The sequence below is a fragment of the Paramisgurnus dabryanus genome, chromosome 4 (genome assembly GCF_030506205.2).
Source record: "Paramisgurnus dabryanus chromosome 4, PD_genome_1.1, whole genome shotgun sequence".
In the NCBI taxonomy this organism is placed as follows: domain Eukaryota; kingdom Metazoa; phylum Chordata; class Actinopteri; order Cypriniformes; family Cobitidae; genus Paramisgurnus; species Paramisgurnus dabryanus.
The window spans coordinates 23018486-23035788 of record NC_133340.1 but is presented as its reverse complement, the minus strand read 5'-3'; the positions used below and the strand labels follow the sequence as shown (position 1 = coordinate 23035788).

The 17303-nt window shown below is 38.0% G+C and overlaps 1 protein-coding gene across 1 annotated transcript in view; it reads left to right on the top strand.

Annotated features, from left to right (window-relative positions):
- The window catches only part of LOC135785707 (uncharacterized), a 40084-nt gene extending 24656 nt beyond the window's left edge, over positions 1–15428 (top strand). The window contains exons 16-24 of the mRNA XM_073814593.1: positions 195–299; positions 706–810; positions 1081–1185; positions 1411–1506; positions 7521–9329; positions 9430–9606; positions 9960–10133; positions 13127–13300; positions 13647–15428. Coding sequence (XP_073670694.1) covers positions 195–299; positions 706–810; positions 1081–1185; positions 1411–1506; positions 7521–9329; positions 9430–9606; positions 9960–10133; positions 13127–13300; positions 13647–13824 — 2923 coding nt within the window. The 3' untranslated portion in view covers positions 13825–15428. The remainder of the gene's footprint in view (positions 1–194; positions 300–705; positions 811–1080; positions 1186–1410; positions 1507–7520; positions 9330–9429; positions 9607–9959; positions 10134–13126; positions 13301–13646) is intronic.
- Positions 15429–17303: the final 1875 nt, after the last annotated feature.

Here is a 17303-nt window from a genome sequence, read left to right as displayed (position 1 = left end):
GTGTGTGTGCGCGCGCGTGTGTGTGTGTGTGTGCGCGTGCGCGCGTGTGTGTGTGTGTGTGTGTGTGTGCGCGCGCGTGTGTGTGTGTGTGTGTGTGTGTGTAATTAAAATCCATTGCAGGTCCAGACTTTTTTTGTAATAAGATTTGAGGAAAATATTGTATCATTGTAGTTTCTCTTCATGTTTTGTCACAGTCAAGACCAGATGGACAGATCAGATCCCAGCTGTGTGTCCATGAAGAGTGATCGGTCTATGGATCATCCACCTCGGTTACAGGAACAAAATGATCTTGACTTTGGGTAAATGATACACCAAACATGTTGACCTTATTCAGTCATATTTAAATCATTATTTGTTTGGAATCAAAACTCGTGTGAGGGTATTGTGAACCACTTTTAATGCTATTTAGCTGTGTGTGTGTGTGTGCGCGCGCGTGTGTGTGCGCGCGCGTGTGTGTGCGCGCGTGTGTGTGCGCGTGTGTGTGTGCGCGTGTGTGTGTGTGTGCGCGTGTGTGTGTGTGCGCGCGCGTGTGTGTGTGTGTGTGCGCGCGCGCGCGTGTGTGTGTGTGTGTGTGTGTGTGCGCGCGCGTGTGTGTGTGTGTGTGTGTGTGTGTAATTAAAATCCATTGCAGGTCCAGACTTTTTTTGTAATAAGATTTGAGGAAAATATTGTATCATTGTAGTTTCTCTTCATGTTTTGTCACAGTCAAGACCAGATGGACAGATCAGATCCCAGCTGTGTGTCCATGAAGAGTGATCGGTCTATGGATCATCCACCTCGGTTACAGGAACAAAATGATCTTGACTTTGGGTAAATGATACACCAAACATGTTGACCTTATTCAGTCATATTTAAATCATTATTTGTTTGGAATCAAAACTCGTGTGAGGGTATTGTGAACCACTTTTAATGCTATTTAGCTGTGTGTGTGTGTGTGTGTGTGTGTGTGTGTGTGTGTGTGTGTGTGTGTGTGTGTGTGTGTGTGTGATTAAAATCCATTGCAGGTCCAGACTTTTTTTCTAATAACAATTGAGGAAAAAGCATTGTATCATTGTAGTTTCTCTTCATGTTTTGTCACAGTCAAGACCAGATGGACGGATCAGACCCCAGCTGTGTGTCCATGAAGAGTGACCGGTCTATGGATCATCCACCTCGGTTACAGGAACACAATGATCTTGACTTTGGGTAAATGATACACCAAACATGTTGATCTTATTCAATAATTTTTAAAAGAGTAATCATTTGTCCTGGAACCAAAACTAATGTTTGTGGGGGTTTTGTGTATTATACTAGGACATGTTTACACAAATATAAAATTGTTTTGAGAATAATTCATTTGAAAGAATAATGATGACATTGAAATATTTCAGTAAGTTATCACTTTCTGAATTTTTTCGTGAATGTTTTCAGGAGTCTCAACAAACTTCAAATATTAGAGTCACCAGAACCCAACAGTGACCAGTCATTGAATCTTCCACCTATTCAGAAGAAAGGTTCAGATTTTAGGTACAGTATGGTCTATAGTTATCTATAGATACATCTTTAGTTATGCGCTGGCACAGAGTTAAAGTCTTTACACACCGGGACGTTTTTCGTGCGCGTTTATTGTCGACGTTTAACGGCTTAACGTCAAGAATGAGCGCCAATATGAGTGCGCACACACACGCGTAATGCAACGCAAGCCTCCGCGGATCGCGATCGCGTCTCACCAAACGGACGAGGCGTTTATAGTTGACGCGCTCGCTGTGGCACTATTTTTTGAACCACCAGGGGGCGACGCGAGCAATAAAGTCAAAAACAAACTCAAAGAAGAGGATAGAAGAAGTCGTCCGCTGGAACAACCCTGGTGCTTTTAACATCAGAGTTTGATATATAAATACGAGAACATGAATAAAACAACAATCTTTTAAATATGTCTTTATTAAACATTATCATTTCATTAACGTTTTTTACTAAACAAACAGTACAGATATCTTAAAGGGGTCAAATTGTCAGTTTGCATGTTTTCCTTTGTTTTTAGAGTGTTAAATGATGTCTGTGCACATAAAAGATCTGTAAAGTTGCAAAAATTAAAGTTTCAAATCCAAAGAGATATTCTTTTTAAACGTGAAGCCTCATCCACGCCCACCTAAAACGGCTCGTTTAACCCGCCCATGCAGTTAGACGTCATACTGGTTTGAACATTTTCATAACACCGCCCTCGTATATACGCAAAGATAGAGGGTATAACTTTCAATCACGCTGTAGTATTGTTTTTTCCGCCATGTCGAGCAGACGCTGTGTTTCGTTGCAAAACTACTTTGGTTGGTAAATATTAAGAAACCAGTGGTTAGGTTTTATTTACAACACTGTTTCAGAACAGTACAGGCCAAATGTTCGATTGTGTGCTGCACATTTTAAGGAGGATTACTTTCTAAACATCGTGGAGTACAACCGCTGGATGTACACAAAGGCTTCGTCTATAAAGTGGAGCAATTGTAACTTTGCACCTACACTGACATCCTGTAAGTAGCCGATGTTTTCATATTTAATACATTTCCTCACTGACGATTCAAAGACGAGTTTTAAGCAATGACGCACCTGTGTTTTTATGCATTTCCTAATGATGATACAAACGCGAGATTTGAGAAGTGCAGATTAGTGCTTGTTTGTTGTTTCTACGTTCACAAATGCAAACATGGTTTATGTTTTAGTATGCTTACCTTACCATCTGTTACGTTCTGCTCCCATCGCGCTGGTAAAGTTGATAGATTAGCTTAGCCATCTGTGTTTTCTGGGTCAGATTCAGGCTCGTGTTGATAAGGTAGTAGTAAATACGATAGTATCTCGTGGCTTTTAATTGGTTTGGGAGCTCATCTTCCAAAACTTGGCAAGGAGCGTCATATTTCCGATTACGTTACTGAGGTATTCAGCCAATCTCAACGCACTGGATAGCTGGCCAATCAGTTCACACCCGTTGACACCGCGCTTTCTCACAACGATGAGATTTGTACCAAACGACCTGTTTCAGATGGGCGGGACTTAGAGGCGCTAAAAAAATGTATGGTATGTGGAAAATAATGATTTTTTTTTAACCCTAAACCACACGAACACATTGTATTACACCAAATACACACAGTAATGTGCTTTCTAGCCCTATAATATGACCCCTTTAAGGTTTGTATTTTATTCCTCGTCTAGAGGTTCATTCAATACAAATATAAGCCAAACATTCTGAATCATGTAAAAGAATTCGTGTTTTAAACTGCAAAGTTTCCATACTTTGCTTACAGAGTGTCAGATAAATAATACATTGTTTTGCTTGGATTGATCAAAGAGATACGTCACAGGCTTGCCTGCTCGGACAGAATCGCCTCGAGTTCGGTCATTTTCGGATGCAGAGCCGCGCGGAAAGTAAAAAAAAATGCCGTGCACACCGCCACGCGAAATGGGGTCTCGCGCACCCAATGCGCGCGACCGCCCACTCCGCGTTGACGTCATTTTTACCGGACGCGTCGAGTATAAACATAGCTTAAAGCGCGAGGCGAGGCGCCTCAGACACGTTTTTTTGGTTTGACGCGGCGAATAAAAAGTTGGCCGACCAATAGGGTTGTTGCGGTGACAGAATTTTCCCACCGGTTAATCAGCGCGTGACAAACCCGGTGTTACCGGTTTCACGGGTGGGAGGGGCTTTTAAATGGACAGAAGTGCGCATTTTACTTTCACTTTTGAATTAGATGCAACTGTTGTTTAAATCCAGCGCTTGCGTACGCTGCGTTAAATCGCGTATGCATTTGCGTGTAGATGCGAGTGCAACTGCTGGTTTAAGTGCTTGAGTCAATGTGCGCAGGTACTTCTGACAGAAACCCGCCAGTCCCAAGCAGAGCAACCGGCTATTCCTCCATAAAGCGCTGCTTGAATTATGGGTTTATTATTATTCTTAATGAAAAACACAACAACAAAACGATCTCGCCTACATTAAACATCATATATGCATCTTATAACAAAAACGAATAAGCACGCGGCTTCTGCCATCGTCTGCTTGCCGCAGTCTGAGGAATTAATGAAATCTGACACCCGCAGCCGCTGCTCTGTGATGACGCGCGTTCAGCTCCGCTAGATTCAGACAGCAGACACATACAGTTGTAAGTGTTTGCTCTCTCTAACGAAACTAAATGATTTAATTACAAGAAAATATCAAAACGACGGTGAAAGACGGTGTCGCGGTGGGCAAGTGATCTAACCGGTGAGAGGCTGAAGCACCGGTAATCACCGTTTCACCGACTATCGCAACAAGCCTACCGACCAAGGAGATTGGTGTTTTTGTGCACGTGCCTGGCGCTGCTGAAGTTCCAGTAAAACACGACTTGGTGGCGCTCAAGCACAAAATGGTCTTGCGGAGCACGTGGAACAGGTAAACACACAAAGAAGATGCATCGAGGCTGTGGAGGTTTATGAAGGTTTCGGAGTTCCTCACAACATCGACTGAATTTCGAAGGTAAAGTGATATATATTAGAACATTACAATACATAGCTGTGTGGGCTATATGATTAGATTAGATTTAACTTTATTGTCATTACACAAGTACAAGGAAACGAAATCCAGTTTAGGTCTAACCAGAAGTGCAAAAGCAGTATAAAAAGTGGGCGGTACAATGAACATAATATACAGAAATTAACAAATGGATATGTACATAATAAATTAAACTATACAGAAGAACAGTAGTGAAATTAATATTTAAGTAGTGCATGAATGAATTTGGATTGTAACTAGTCAGTTAAGAGTGCAATAAGTTATAGTGCAGTGAATAGTTATTCTAATATTCAGTACATAGTACAGGGGTGCAAACGATGCAATTCAAGTAGTCCAGCAGTGCAAATGAACAGGGAGTATGAAATATACAGTCCAGTAATGTATTGAACGGACCAGTAGTGCAAATCTACATTATACTGTGCAAGTAATAAAAAATGATTATTGGTGCATTACATTACGATATGTAATGCACAGACATTGAACAGTGATTAACTTCATACCATGGCATGTTCCCTGTACACCGTGTGATATCACATGTTTAGTTGTTTCCACCATAGTACTTCATTGTGTGTAACTGGAACCTCTGTAAGGTGGACAATAACACTGCTTCATGTTCAAAGAAAAATATTTGGTTATTATATTCATTGCTTCTTCCTAACCCCAAATAGCTTGGAGAAATCTAAAATGCAAGACAAACCAAAGGTCGGGTTTTAGGAGGTTAATTTGTGTTCTGTGTATAGGTAAAATCTGCTGAATTTGTTCAGCCAGATATAATACCATGAGTCTAAATTACATTTGTAATCAAATATTGACCTCATGGATATCGTGGCATGGCCCTCAGTGTGAAAGATTGATTCTGATGAAAACTACATTTATCTTTACAGTGTTCACAGCAATATTTCTGCTAAAAATGATGTGAGCAAAAGTGAGGAGGCCCCAGCAAGCACGTCTTCAGGATCATCCAGCACCAGCCGTGACAAGGTCCAATCTAAAAAAAAGAAAACAGTCCGAGACGAACCTCTGGAGAAGTACCTCTTATCAAAAGATGCTAAAGGGAAAAAATTGAAAGCAAAGCACAGAAGAGAGAAAGAGGAGCACAGAAGGAGCGCTCTTCCAGTTTTTGGTCTCACCTATAGATGTTTATTATATACAATTTTATTTAGGTTTTTTTATGTTTATACATTCAACAAATACAGTTGAACATGTACATTTCATACATATGTTTATTTGCACTACTGTTCACTTCTATCATTGTGACTTATTTGCTTTACAGCCCTGCCAGTTCTTGTTCACACAAAATGTTTATTATATACCATTTTACTTATGTATTTTAAGTGATTATACATTTAAGAAATTCATTTGAAAATGTCTAATTTCTAAATGTTGATTTGCACTACTGTTCAGTTGCACTACAGTCATTGTGACTTTTCTGGACCAACATTTCTGATTCTTGTTTTGTTTGATTTTACTGTCGTGTCTCTGAATGTTATTGCAAACTGCAGTTCATTCACAAAAATAAATGTTTGATTAAAAACACGAATTGTAAATAACGTGACATTTTGGCACTATGCATATATTTGTACATCAGTATTGTTGACCTCTTGTTGTAATACCTAATTATTGCATCATTATATTTATAGGCAACACTTTGCAGGAGTATTAATATTTTTGGGCACAACAAAAATGGTGGTTCCTTGTTCTACCCACCCACCCTCTATAAAACGAGTATATTGGTTAAAATGAGAACTTAAATCTTTAGCCAAATCACAAAATACAATACATTTGGCAGGAAATTTGAGGAAATTGTTAACAGAGAAAGTGCTTGTAAAAGATTTGTTAAAAGTACACACATCGGATCACCTATTAACTTATATTTTGTGAAAGAGCTTTACTTTTGAGAAAACGTGTTCCATCAAAATAGCTAATTTTATGTGGAGACTGCTGCTATATTAACAGCTCCAGTAAAAATCGTTTGGGTGTGAAAGCAGAAAAACATCACGTTAAACGTCGACGATAAACGCGCACGAAAAACGTCCCGGTGTGTAAAGACCGTTATACTCTTTTGACTACACACAGAAACAGCAACGCGTGCAGCATGACATGAGGAACATCCTGGTTCTGTTTTTTCGCTCTCCTTTATTCTTTTTTTATGTATTTATAGAAGTATTGGATTGGGACTCAGTATCGGCAGATACTCAAAATCAAATGACTCGGACTCGAGGGCAAAAAAAACTTGCTCCTTGAAGTGTCTGACGTATCACTGTCTGACTCTGAACTATCAGTATCCACACATTGACACACCGGGGCACTGTGCTTCGTTCAGAATGAGGGGTTATTGGGCTATCAACGACATGACTAGAACTTTGTGACACAGACGCGAAACTTTGTATGTCTGTAAAGTCGTCCCCCTCATACTTTGTCCCGTTCCCGGTCAGATTCAAAATGGTTAAAACATGAGTGATTGGAGTCCGAGTCTATTAAAACCTCCAGTGCCTGTTTTTTTATATGATATTACAATCTACATTTTCTCTGATACTTCCCTCTCGTGCCGATCGTTTCTGTAGTTTTGATTACGCACCTGCAAGTACCATAACTCATTTAGGAGATGCGCAAGAGCCTTCTCTACCGTAATACACCTAAAACATGGATTGCGGAAAAACCCGTCATTGGCGGGGAAGCATTTTCTCGCAATTGATGAGATAACCCGTCAATGGCGGCGAAAGAGTTAATAGCAGCATTAAAATATTTATCTATGAAATAATTCAAAGAACCCGATAAACACAGTGCATTAAATATATAAAGAAAGAAATAAAGAAAAAAACAAATGTGTAACATATATCTAATAGTCCAGTAGTTTGGAGACCTAAAATGTCATATAGCAGGGGGGATTGTAAATTGTAGGAATTTACAATCAGCTCACATTTACAATTACAACTGTTTCTTTATGAAATGTTGCTCTTTATATCTCGGTACAGTTACCTTTTTAACTCTTTTGTTCCTTTAACAGCCCTGAGCCTAAATGTGCTGAAGTCTTGAACACATTCAGATCAAATCTACTGAAGAAGTTTCAGTGTTTGTATGAGGGAACATCAATGCAAGGAAACCCAACACTACTGAATGAGATCTACACAGAGCTCTACATCACAGAGAGTGAAAGTGGAGAGATCAATAATGAACATGAAGTGAGACAGATTGAGACACAATCCAGAAGAACAACAACAGAGGAGACATCAATCAAATGTAATGATATCTTTAAACCTTTACCTGAACAACACAAACACATCAGAAGGGTGCTGACAAAGGGAGTGGCTGGCATTGGAAAAACAGTCTCTGTACAGAAGTTCATTCTGAATTGGGCTGAAGAGAAACAGAATCAGGACGTCCACCTCATATTTCCACTTCCTTTCAGAGAAATCAATTTGATGAAGGACAAAACACTCAGTCTTTTAGATCTTCTTCATCTTTTCTTTCCTCAAACAAAAGAAATGGAAATCTTCAGTGATGAAAATAAAGTGTTGTTCATCTTTGATGGTTTGGATGAGTGTCGTCTGTCTCTGGATTTTCACAGCAGTGTGAGGTTGTGTGATGTAAGTGAATCAACCTCAGTGGACGTGATGCTGACAAACCTCATCAAGGGGAATCTGTTTCCCTCTGCTCTCATCTGGATCACCTCCAGACCAGCAGCAGCTGATCTCATCCCCTCTGAGTGTGTTGATCGAGTCACAGAGGTACGAGGCTTCAGTGATCCACAGAAGGAGGAATACTTCAGGAAGAGAATCAGTGATGAGAGTCTGTCTGATCAAATCATCTCACACCTGAAGTCATCCAGGAGTCTCTACATCATGTGTCACATCCCAGTCTTCTGCTGGATTTCAGTCACTGTTCTAGAGAGAATGATGAGTGAAGCAGAGAGTCAAGAGATCCCCAAGACTCTCACTGAAATGTACACACACTTCCTGATCATTCAGACAAACATCAAACATCAGAAGGACTATGAGAAGAAAGTGAAAGATGAAGAGATGATCTTTAAACTGGGTAAACTGGCGTTTGAGCAGCTTGTGAATGGCAATCTGATCTTCTATGATGAAGACCTGAGAGATTGTGGCATTGATGTATCAGAAGCATCAGTTTACTCAGGATTGTGTACTCAGATCTTCAGAGAGGAGTTTGGTTTGTATCAGGGGAAAGTTTACAGCTTTGTTCATCTGAGCATTCAGGAACATCTAGCAGCTCTATATGTGCTGTATTCATTCCTGTATAAGAGGGATCTACTCAATGAATATTTACCGTCAGAATATGCAAACGAGTTCACATGTGACACAATATCAGATCTGCATCAGAGAGCTGTGGATAAATCTCTACAGAGTAAGAATGGACATCTGGATCTTTTCCTCAGATTTCTTCTGGGTCTCTCACTGGAGTCCAATCAGAAACTTCTGCAGGATCTTCTGAAACACAAAGAGAAAATCTCCTGGAGCAAAGAGAAAACTGTTGACTACATTAAAACCAGAATAAAAATAAATCCCAAACCAGATAAATCTATCAATCTGTTTCATTGTTTAAATGAACTGGGTGATCAGTCTCTTGTGAATGAAGTCCAGAAGTATATACAGTCTGGAAATCTTTCAAACAAGAAACTCTCCTCTTCTCAGTGGTCAGCAGTGCTTTTCATTTTGCTGACATCAGAGCAGTTAGATGTGTTTAATTGGAGGAAATACACAAACAGAGACTTCAACAAAGATCACGAAGATCACATGACATCAGATGAAGTTCTTCAGAAGCTGCTGCCTGTGGTTGAAGCATCAAGATCAGCTGTGTAAGTCACAATGGGTGCAATCATTAAGTGTGTGTGCATGTTTTGTTTTTTCTGTATTTTGTGGATTTAAATTGTATCTCTAATATTTTGTCATTCTCAGGCTTACTGATTGTGAACTGTCAAGCTGTTCTGGTCTGACTTCAGTACTAACTTTAGTATTAACTAAATCTTCATGTCTGAGACATCTGGATCTGTCTATGAATAATCTAAGAGATTCAGGAGTGAAGCTGATCTCTGATGGACTGAAGAATCCAAACTGTAAACTGGAGAAACTGGAGTAAGATCATAAATGAGTTTCATCACATCTTTAACAGATGACTTTTGTGGGTTTATATCATCACATTTGACTTCAGTGATTCTTTATTGATATTGTTTAATAACACAGTTTTGATTTTTATAGTGTTTCCTCTCAGTTTCTCTCTTTTTGTATATAAACAAACAAACACAACAAACATTTATTTAAAGCTGAGCTGTCTTGTGATTTCATTCATTAATTTAACCAAATTTAAAGAAGCATTGATAAGCACCATTGATGGGTGATTTTGCTTATTTTTTCAGAGACTTTAAATCTGAACTTATGTGATGTGCAGTAAAGTGAGAGAGTTCAGTGTGTGTTATTGTCCTCTACAGGTTGAGGAGTTGTGATGTCACAGATGAAGGTTGTGCAGCTTTGGCTTCAGCTCTGAGATCAAACACACATCTGAGAGATCTGATTCTGTCTTATAATAAACAAATAAGTGATTCAGGAGTGAAGCTGATCTGTGATGGACTGAAGAATCCAAACTGTAAACTGGAGAAACTGGGGTAAGATCATAAATGAGTTTCATCACATCTTTAACAGATGACTTTTTTGGGTTTATATCATCACATTTGTCTTCAGTGATTCTTCACTGATATTATTTAGAGTGTTTCCTCTCAGTTTCTCTCTTTTTGTATATAAACAAACAAATAGGGATGTAACGGTATCAAAAAATCACGGTACGGTAGTATTCCGGTAGGATACCCACGGTACGGTAATTATTGAAACATTTACAGGAAGGAAAAAACATATGAAGACTTGGTAAAACTGCCATAACTGTGTTCATTAAAGACTGAACATTACGATGTACAAAGTGTAGCGAAGTGTAGTGTTTACAATTTTCATAAAAAGGACAAAAATAATAAGACCATGTAATAAAATAAAAAATAAAGTTTCAGTTTAGTTTGTCAACTTTAAACAACTCCCAATCAGTCAGGTTTTAAGAATTGAGTCACTCCCTCAATTGACCTAGTTTTTATTATTATTAAAGCTAATGCTTGATACTCCTATGAAAGCAACAGTTGTGATTGTAGAATCAAGAAAAGATGATGGGTTTTAAGATCAATAAGGTCAATTTCTGAAAACAAAAACAACCCAGTTAAAATGAAAATAGCAGCTTACTTATTGTAGCTGGACCTAGAGCTGAGGTCAGCTCACTCAATACAGGGGTGCGTTTCCCAATCGGAAGACTGCAGCCTCCATAGGTCGCATTTGTAGGCTGCATACGTCATGAAGACCGTCTTATTTCAGAATATTAAAATTTTTCAAGTTGACTATTAGGGGTGTCACGATTCTCCAAATCCTCGATTCGATTACATTTTCGATTCTAAGGTCACGATTCGATCCGATTCTCGATTTTTACATATTTTTTATATGGCATATAATTTAGAAAAAAATGATATGCCATTATTTATTATTATTATTATAATACTTTAACATTAACATGCACATTGCACAACTCGCATGGGGGTTTGTGGGCTTCACTTAACGCGAGAGCCTGTAGAGAGGATTCCTTCTTGCACACACATGACTATGCGCGGTTGGCAGTTACATGGATCGGGCGGATGACGTGACGAAAAATAATATTTTAATTAAATTCGGTCGACTGCTTGTTATTAGCTGTGTCCTTCTAAGCATGCGACCTCTCTGCCTTTCATAGTGGCAGCCACAGAAGTTCAAGAAGAGAACTGAAATGAGACGGTCTAGCCTTCGGAGGACCCACAATTTGCGTCACCTGCTGCACACGCCCCCAGTAGCGCCCACCGCGCCTGTCAGCAGAAAACAGCGGAGACATTTCTGACTTATTAAAATAAATATGTAATCAGAAAAATTTTAATTTATTTTAGAACATATGACACATTGATGTAGATTAATCTATTCAACAGCATATCAAATAATCAACCTAGAAATATACGCAACATAAACAGAATAATATTAACACAAAACATAACTTATAATTCTAAAACAGTGACAAGAAAAAGTTTTCTAATAAATACACACTTTTATTTAATAAAGCTTTTAATTGTTTGGGATATCCTCAGCTGTTAAGGATCCATTCGTTCTATCATTAACAGCGCGGAGAAATGAGGATGCCATTTGACACAGCTCTTATCAACGCCGGCGAAGGGTACGTGACAAACTCAAAAAATGAGAATTAAAAACAAAGGAAATAGAAGGTCAGAAAAGGGTTGCCTGGAATAAGTTTTACAAAGTATTTTTTTTGTTATGCGGTTGCGGATGAAATAATAGTCCATCCGCGCATCTCTAACATGGACTTAATGCACATGGACTTAATGCGTGTGTCTTGGACTCGTAGCATCTGAAATAAATCCAGCATATAAGCAGCTGCGCTTCTCTCTGTCTCACGTGCACACGCTCTCGCATCTGTCCGAAGTCTGAACATAAACTAAAGTAGTAATCCTTATGTATTTGTTCAGTTTTATGCGTTTCATGCAAGCTGAGCAAACTGTTTAAAATATAACCCGCTGCATCTTTGCGCCTCCCTCACTATCGCGCACGTGCAGAGAGCTGCGCTCTGTCCAAAGTCAGATCACTGGTAATCCTGTTTATGATATGCATTTCAAGGAGTTCTAGCAATACATCCCTCGTGTTTAAAATATGATCGCTTTCTGCTGGACAGATGTTTTAAAGGCATCTCTGAGAGTTTTTTTCCTCGCTCGGCAAGCCGACCAGACGTGAAATGGGGGCGTGGCAGCATCGACGATCCCATTTTTTAATTCGAAGTTCGAAGCTGTGACTTAATTTCGATCGATTTCGATTTAAAATCGAAATCGTGACACCCTTATTGACTATTATTCTTATTTAATCATATATTGTTGTAACACGCTTATGACTTGCGAATGTAATACTCCGTTAACTTAAATACACCAGGCATGTTATGACGGATGCAGCCTGCATATGCGACCTAAGGAGGCTGCTTTCTAACTGCGAAACGGCACACACTCCTCATTCACGGATTTACTCACACTCGTTTTTTGTATGTCCATCACATTTTGTCCTTTCTCGTTTCTTGTCACAGCGAACGTGAACTTTTTCCACACATCAAATTTAAAATCCGCGTTTCTTTTGCTTCCGCCATTGTCGCTCCACTTGTAGAGAGGCATCAGAGTGGCACGCATGGGATTATGGGAATTGTAGTTCCCGCTTCCCTCCACTCACTGCACTTGGCCGGAAAAAAACTACACGTGTTGCCCGGAAGAACTAATGTTTTACCGAATCACGTGACCACGGTTGTATCGGGGAAATTTTATACCGAAATACCACGAAATTTATAATACCGTTACATCCCTACAAACAAATAATTTATTTAAAGCTGAGCTGTCTTTTGATTTCATTCAATAATTTAACCAAATTTAAAGAAGCATTAACAAGCGCCATTGATGGGTGATTTTGCTTATTTTTCCAGAGACTTTAAATCTGAACTTATGAGATGTGTAGTAAAGTGAGAGAGTTCAGTGTGTGTTATTGTTCACTACAGGTTGAGTTATTGCGGTGTCACAGATGAAGGTTGTGCAGCTTTGGCTTCAGCTCTGAGATCAAACCCATCACATCTGAGAGAACTGAATCTGTGTGGGAATAATCTAAGAGATTCAGGAGTGAAGCTGCTCTCTGATGGACTGAGAAATACAAACTGTAAACTGAAGAAACTGTGGTAATCATAAATGAGTTTCATCACATCTTTAACAGATTACTTTTGTGGGTTTATATCATCACATTTGTCTTCAGTGATTCTTCACTGATATTATTTAATAACACAGTTTTGATTTTTATTGTGTTTCCTCTCAGTTTCTCTCTTTTTGTATAAAAACAAACAAAAAACAATCATTTATTTAAAGCTGAGCTGTGTTTTGATTTCATTCATTAATTTAAACAAATTTAAAGAAACATTGATAAGCACCATTGATGAGTGATTTGCTTATTTTTTCAGAGACTTTAAATCTGAACTTATGAGATGTAGTAAAGTGAGAGAGTTCAGTGTGTGTTATTGTTCTCTACAGGTTGTATAGTTGTGGTGTCACAGATGAAGGTTGTGTGGCTTTGGCTTCAGCTCTGAGATCAAACCCATCACATCTGAGAGAACTGAATCTGTCTGGGAATAATCTAAGTGATTCAGGAGTGAAGCTGCTCTCAGATTTAAAGGAGGATTCACATTTTAAACTAGAGACACTGGAATAAGTAAATTAATGTCTTTGTTGTTTTTAACAAATTTTCTGAAGTGATTGTTAAATGATTATTATGATTTTTAAATGGACTGGATATTAAAATGATTAAAGTTGCGTCCCAAATCTTAAACGTATGCACTATTTTACTGTAATTTTCTAGAAAAAAAAGTTTAGGTACTGTGTTCACACTAAGACGAAAGTGTACTTTAAGTACCCAGATGGTGCACTTATTCAACAGAAAATTTAAGTGTGCAATGCTGGACACTTTGTACACTCAACAGTCGCTGCTTTGCTTATGTAACAGAAGAGAGGCAGGGCTATCAGATGCTGTAAGAGAGCAAAGTTTACCTGCGGAGACACTTAATGAAGTCATGTTGAACAAAACAAATAACATTAATTGATTTTTATTTATTTGCCCTATACTGTGTTGTGCTGTGTGTTTAAATTCATTTGACCTCGTCTTGTAACCACTTACATTTACAGTTAGTAAAAAAAAACATTGTGTTCAATTTGGGATGATACTGCTCTTCTAAAATTCATACCCTACATGATCAAGTTCATAGTGCATATAGCTTATAGTGTGTCATTTGGGACACAGCTTATGATTGGACTTATTTTGATGATGAAGATTATGATGATCTCTTCAGGATCAGATGATGATGATGATGATGATGATGATGGAGCCACTACAGTGATGTCAAAACTCATTCAACAGAATAAACAAACACTGAAGACACATGAGTTTAGATTTCAGTATTAATTCCTGAAAGTATACAGAGACCATAAAACCTCAAACAATACATCATGTAATCTGAGGGAATTTTATTTTTATTATTCTGACTAGCCGTAAACACCTTCCAGATACCATGATAACCCTGTATACACTTCACAAACCACAATAGATATTATAATATAAATCAATAATGGGTCACATTATAAATCAATCAGAGTAAAGTGAATGTGACTGTGAGATGGTTTAAGGTGTGATGATAGGAGACTCATGTTATCTGTCCAGTGAAAGTTATCATCATTCATGATCAAAGGGGAATTATAATAAGTTGGGTAAAGTCTCATTTCAGAGATTTGTAAAACTATACATATATAATTCTCAAACAATATTTGCTTTAACATTTCTCTGTCGTTGTACTGCGATAAATAAGTTATTTTATATTATTATTATTTGTCATTCTGAGCATATTAATATTTGTATTTGGTGTTTATGATGTTTATTCCAGCTTTAAATTATACTAATAAATTATAGTGTAACACTGTATACTGTATGTAACGGAGGCCAGCTACTTAGGGGTCTTCAACTACTCTTCTTCTAGGGTCAGATTTATATTTTACAGTTTTGGAATCCATTCAGCTGATCTCCGCATAGCTTGGCAAAATCCATTGATTCTGGTTAGACCATTAGCATCACGCTCAAAAATGACCAAAGAGTTCCGATATTTTTGGTATTCTAGGCCGATATGTCTAGGAACTATACTCTCATTCTGGTGTAATAAGGACTTTGCTGCCCTACCATGGCTGCAGCAGGCGCAATGATATTATGCAGTGCCCGAAAATAGTCCCCAGCTATTGAAAGTTATCAAGGGGCCTATTTTCGGGCAGTGCGTAATATCACTACGCCTGCTGCAGCCATGGTGCATCAGCAAAGTCCTTGATTATTATGCCAGAATGAGAGTATAGTTCCTAGCCATACCTGCCTAGAAAATTGCAACTTTAATTTTTTGTCTGTCTTAGTACACGATGTAACTACAGGAGAGTCAAACTTGAAATAGGACAAATATTGAAACTCTTTGGTTATTTTTTAGCTCAGTGCTAATGGTCTGATCAGATTCAATGGACTGTGCTAAGCTATGCTAAAAGTGATACCACCAGACCCGGACATCAGCTGGAGAATGAGCATATTTTCAAAAAAAGTGGATTGTCTCTTTAAGAAAAACATTTGTTTCTCTGGACTCTAATATTGTGTAATACTATAATAATTATACTATAATGTTTTTCCATTACGGCATAAAAGATGCTCCACCTCCTCCTGTTTCCGGGTAAGTGAACAATGAAAATATCAACATTATAAATCTATTAATATTTATTGAAATGCTAAAATACAAATATAGATGAAATGGTTCAATCTTAAAAAGCTTTGAGTTCAAACTTCCTTGCCGCCTTCTGTGTGCAGTCTTAAAAATAATCAAACGTTTTATTTTATTTTGAAGACTGTAGTATTTTAAGTCAGATTAATGTTTGTTTTTATTCAAACTGTAAATGTGGTAAATCAGATATTGACTTTTGTTTTGTGTCCTCTAAGATGGACTTCTTGCACAGGAATGAGTGTAGCACTGTGCAATAAACTCAACATATAAACCAGCTCTTAGACTTGTTCAGTTTAATTTCTCTGTTTTGAAGCCAGTGAGTGCTCTTATAATGACCACAGTAACATACACTATTGTACCTATCCTCAGGTGCGGCTTGTCTGTATGGGCATTGCATTGGGCAAGTGGAGCAGTGTCCCATCAAATATTAATCCACTATAAAAACTTTATCAAATCTTAACTCTTAATTCTTCAACAACTATTTTTTTTAAAAAGTGAGATAAATATGTTTGGTAATTGACCACACAGCTTGGTTGGCTACTGTGTGTATTATGATCGAGCTGAGAGAGGCAGAGCTGCCAGTTGAAGAAGTTAATCAGATTAAGAGCATCCCACTTTGATTTCATGCATTCATTTTACTATGATTTCATTCTCTTACATGATCTTACTCGGTCAGTATTAAAGATGTCATTGTTATATTCTTTACAGAATATTTTACATTAAGATGATTTTATGTAGAAAACAGTAAACCACAAATAAATACTTTGAATGGGTTTTTACAGGCAGGGTTATAAGTATCTACAGTGTATAAAGCTTAACAAAGCAAATAATGTATTTGCTTAAAAATGTTGCATTTTCTCTGAATATTTGATTACTGTACTGTATTTTTCTATTCAATTTACATTTGCACACTAAAACATCTGCTAGCTACAGTACAGCCACGGTAGGTCTTTGATTCAATACTGATACATAATGAGCAACAAATAATAGGTCTGTATTATTGAATTGCAAACAAAGATTTTGAAAAGCAAGGTTGGCTTGTAGGCTTGTATGTTCGGAGCCAAATATATGCGGTAGGGGGCCCAACTTCATATTGTTTCACAGGGACAAAAATTGCTAGTGGCGCCCGTAAAGTAAATTAGTTGTATTTTGCGACTAAAACATTGCATTTGAATGTAAACGCATTTGAATGTAAACACATTTAGATTTAAAATTGCGGCACACCTGCATGTCGGTATGTAAGACGATTATTGGTTCTTGCATGTCTGTTTCGTCCCAACGCAAATGACGTCTAGTCATGAGTAATTACTTCAATTGGTACACAGCTAAATCCCCAGAGTTAAATGAACACTGCTGAGTGTACATGAAGAGTTTGGTTCCAATAAATCCATTT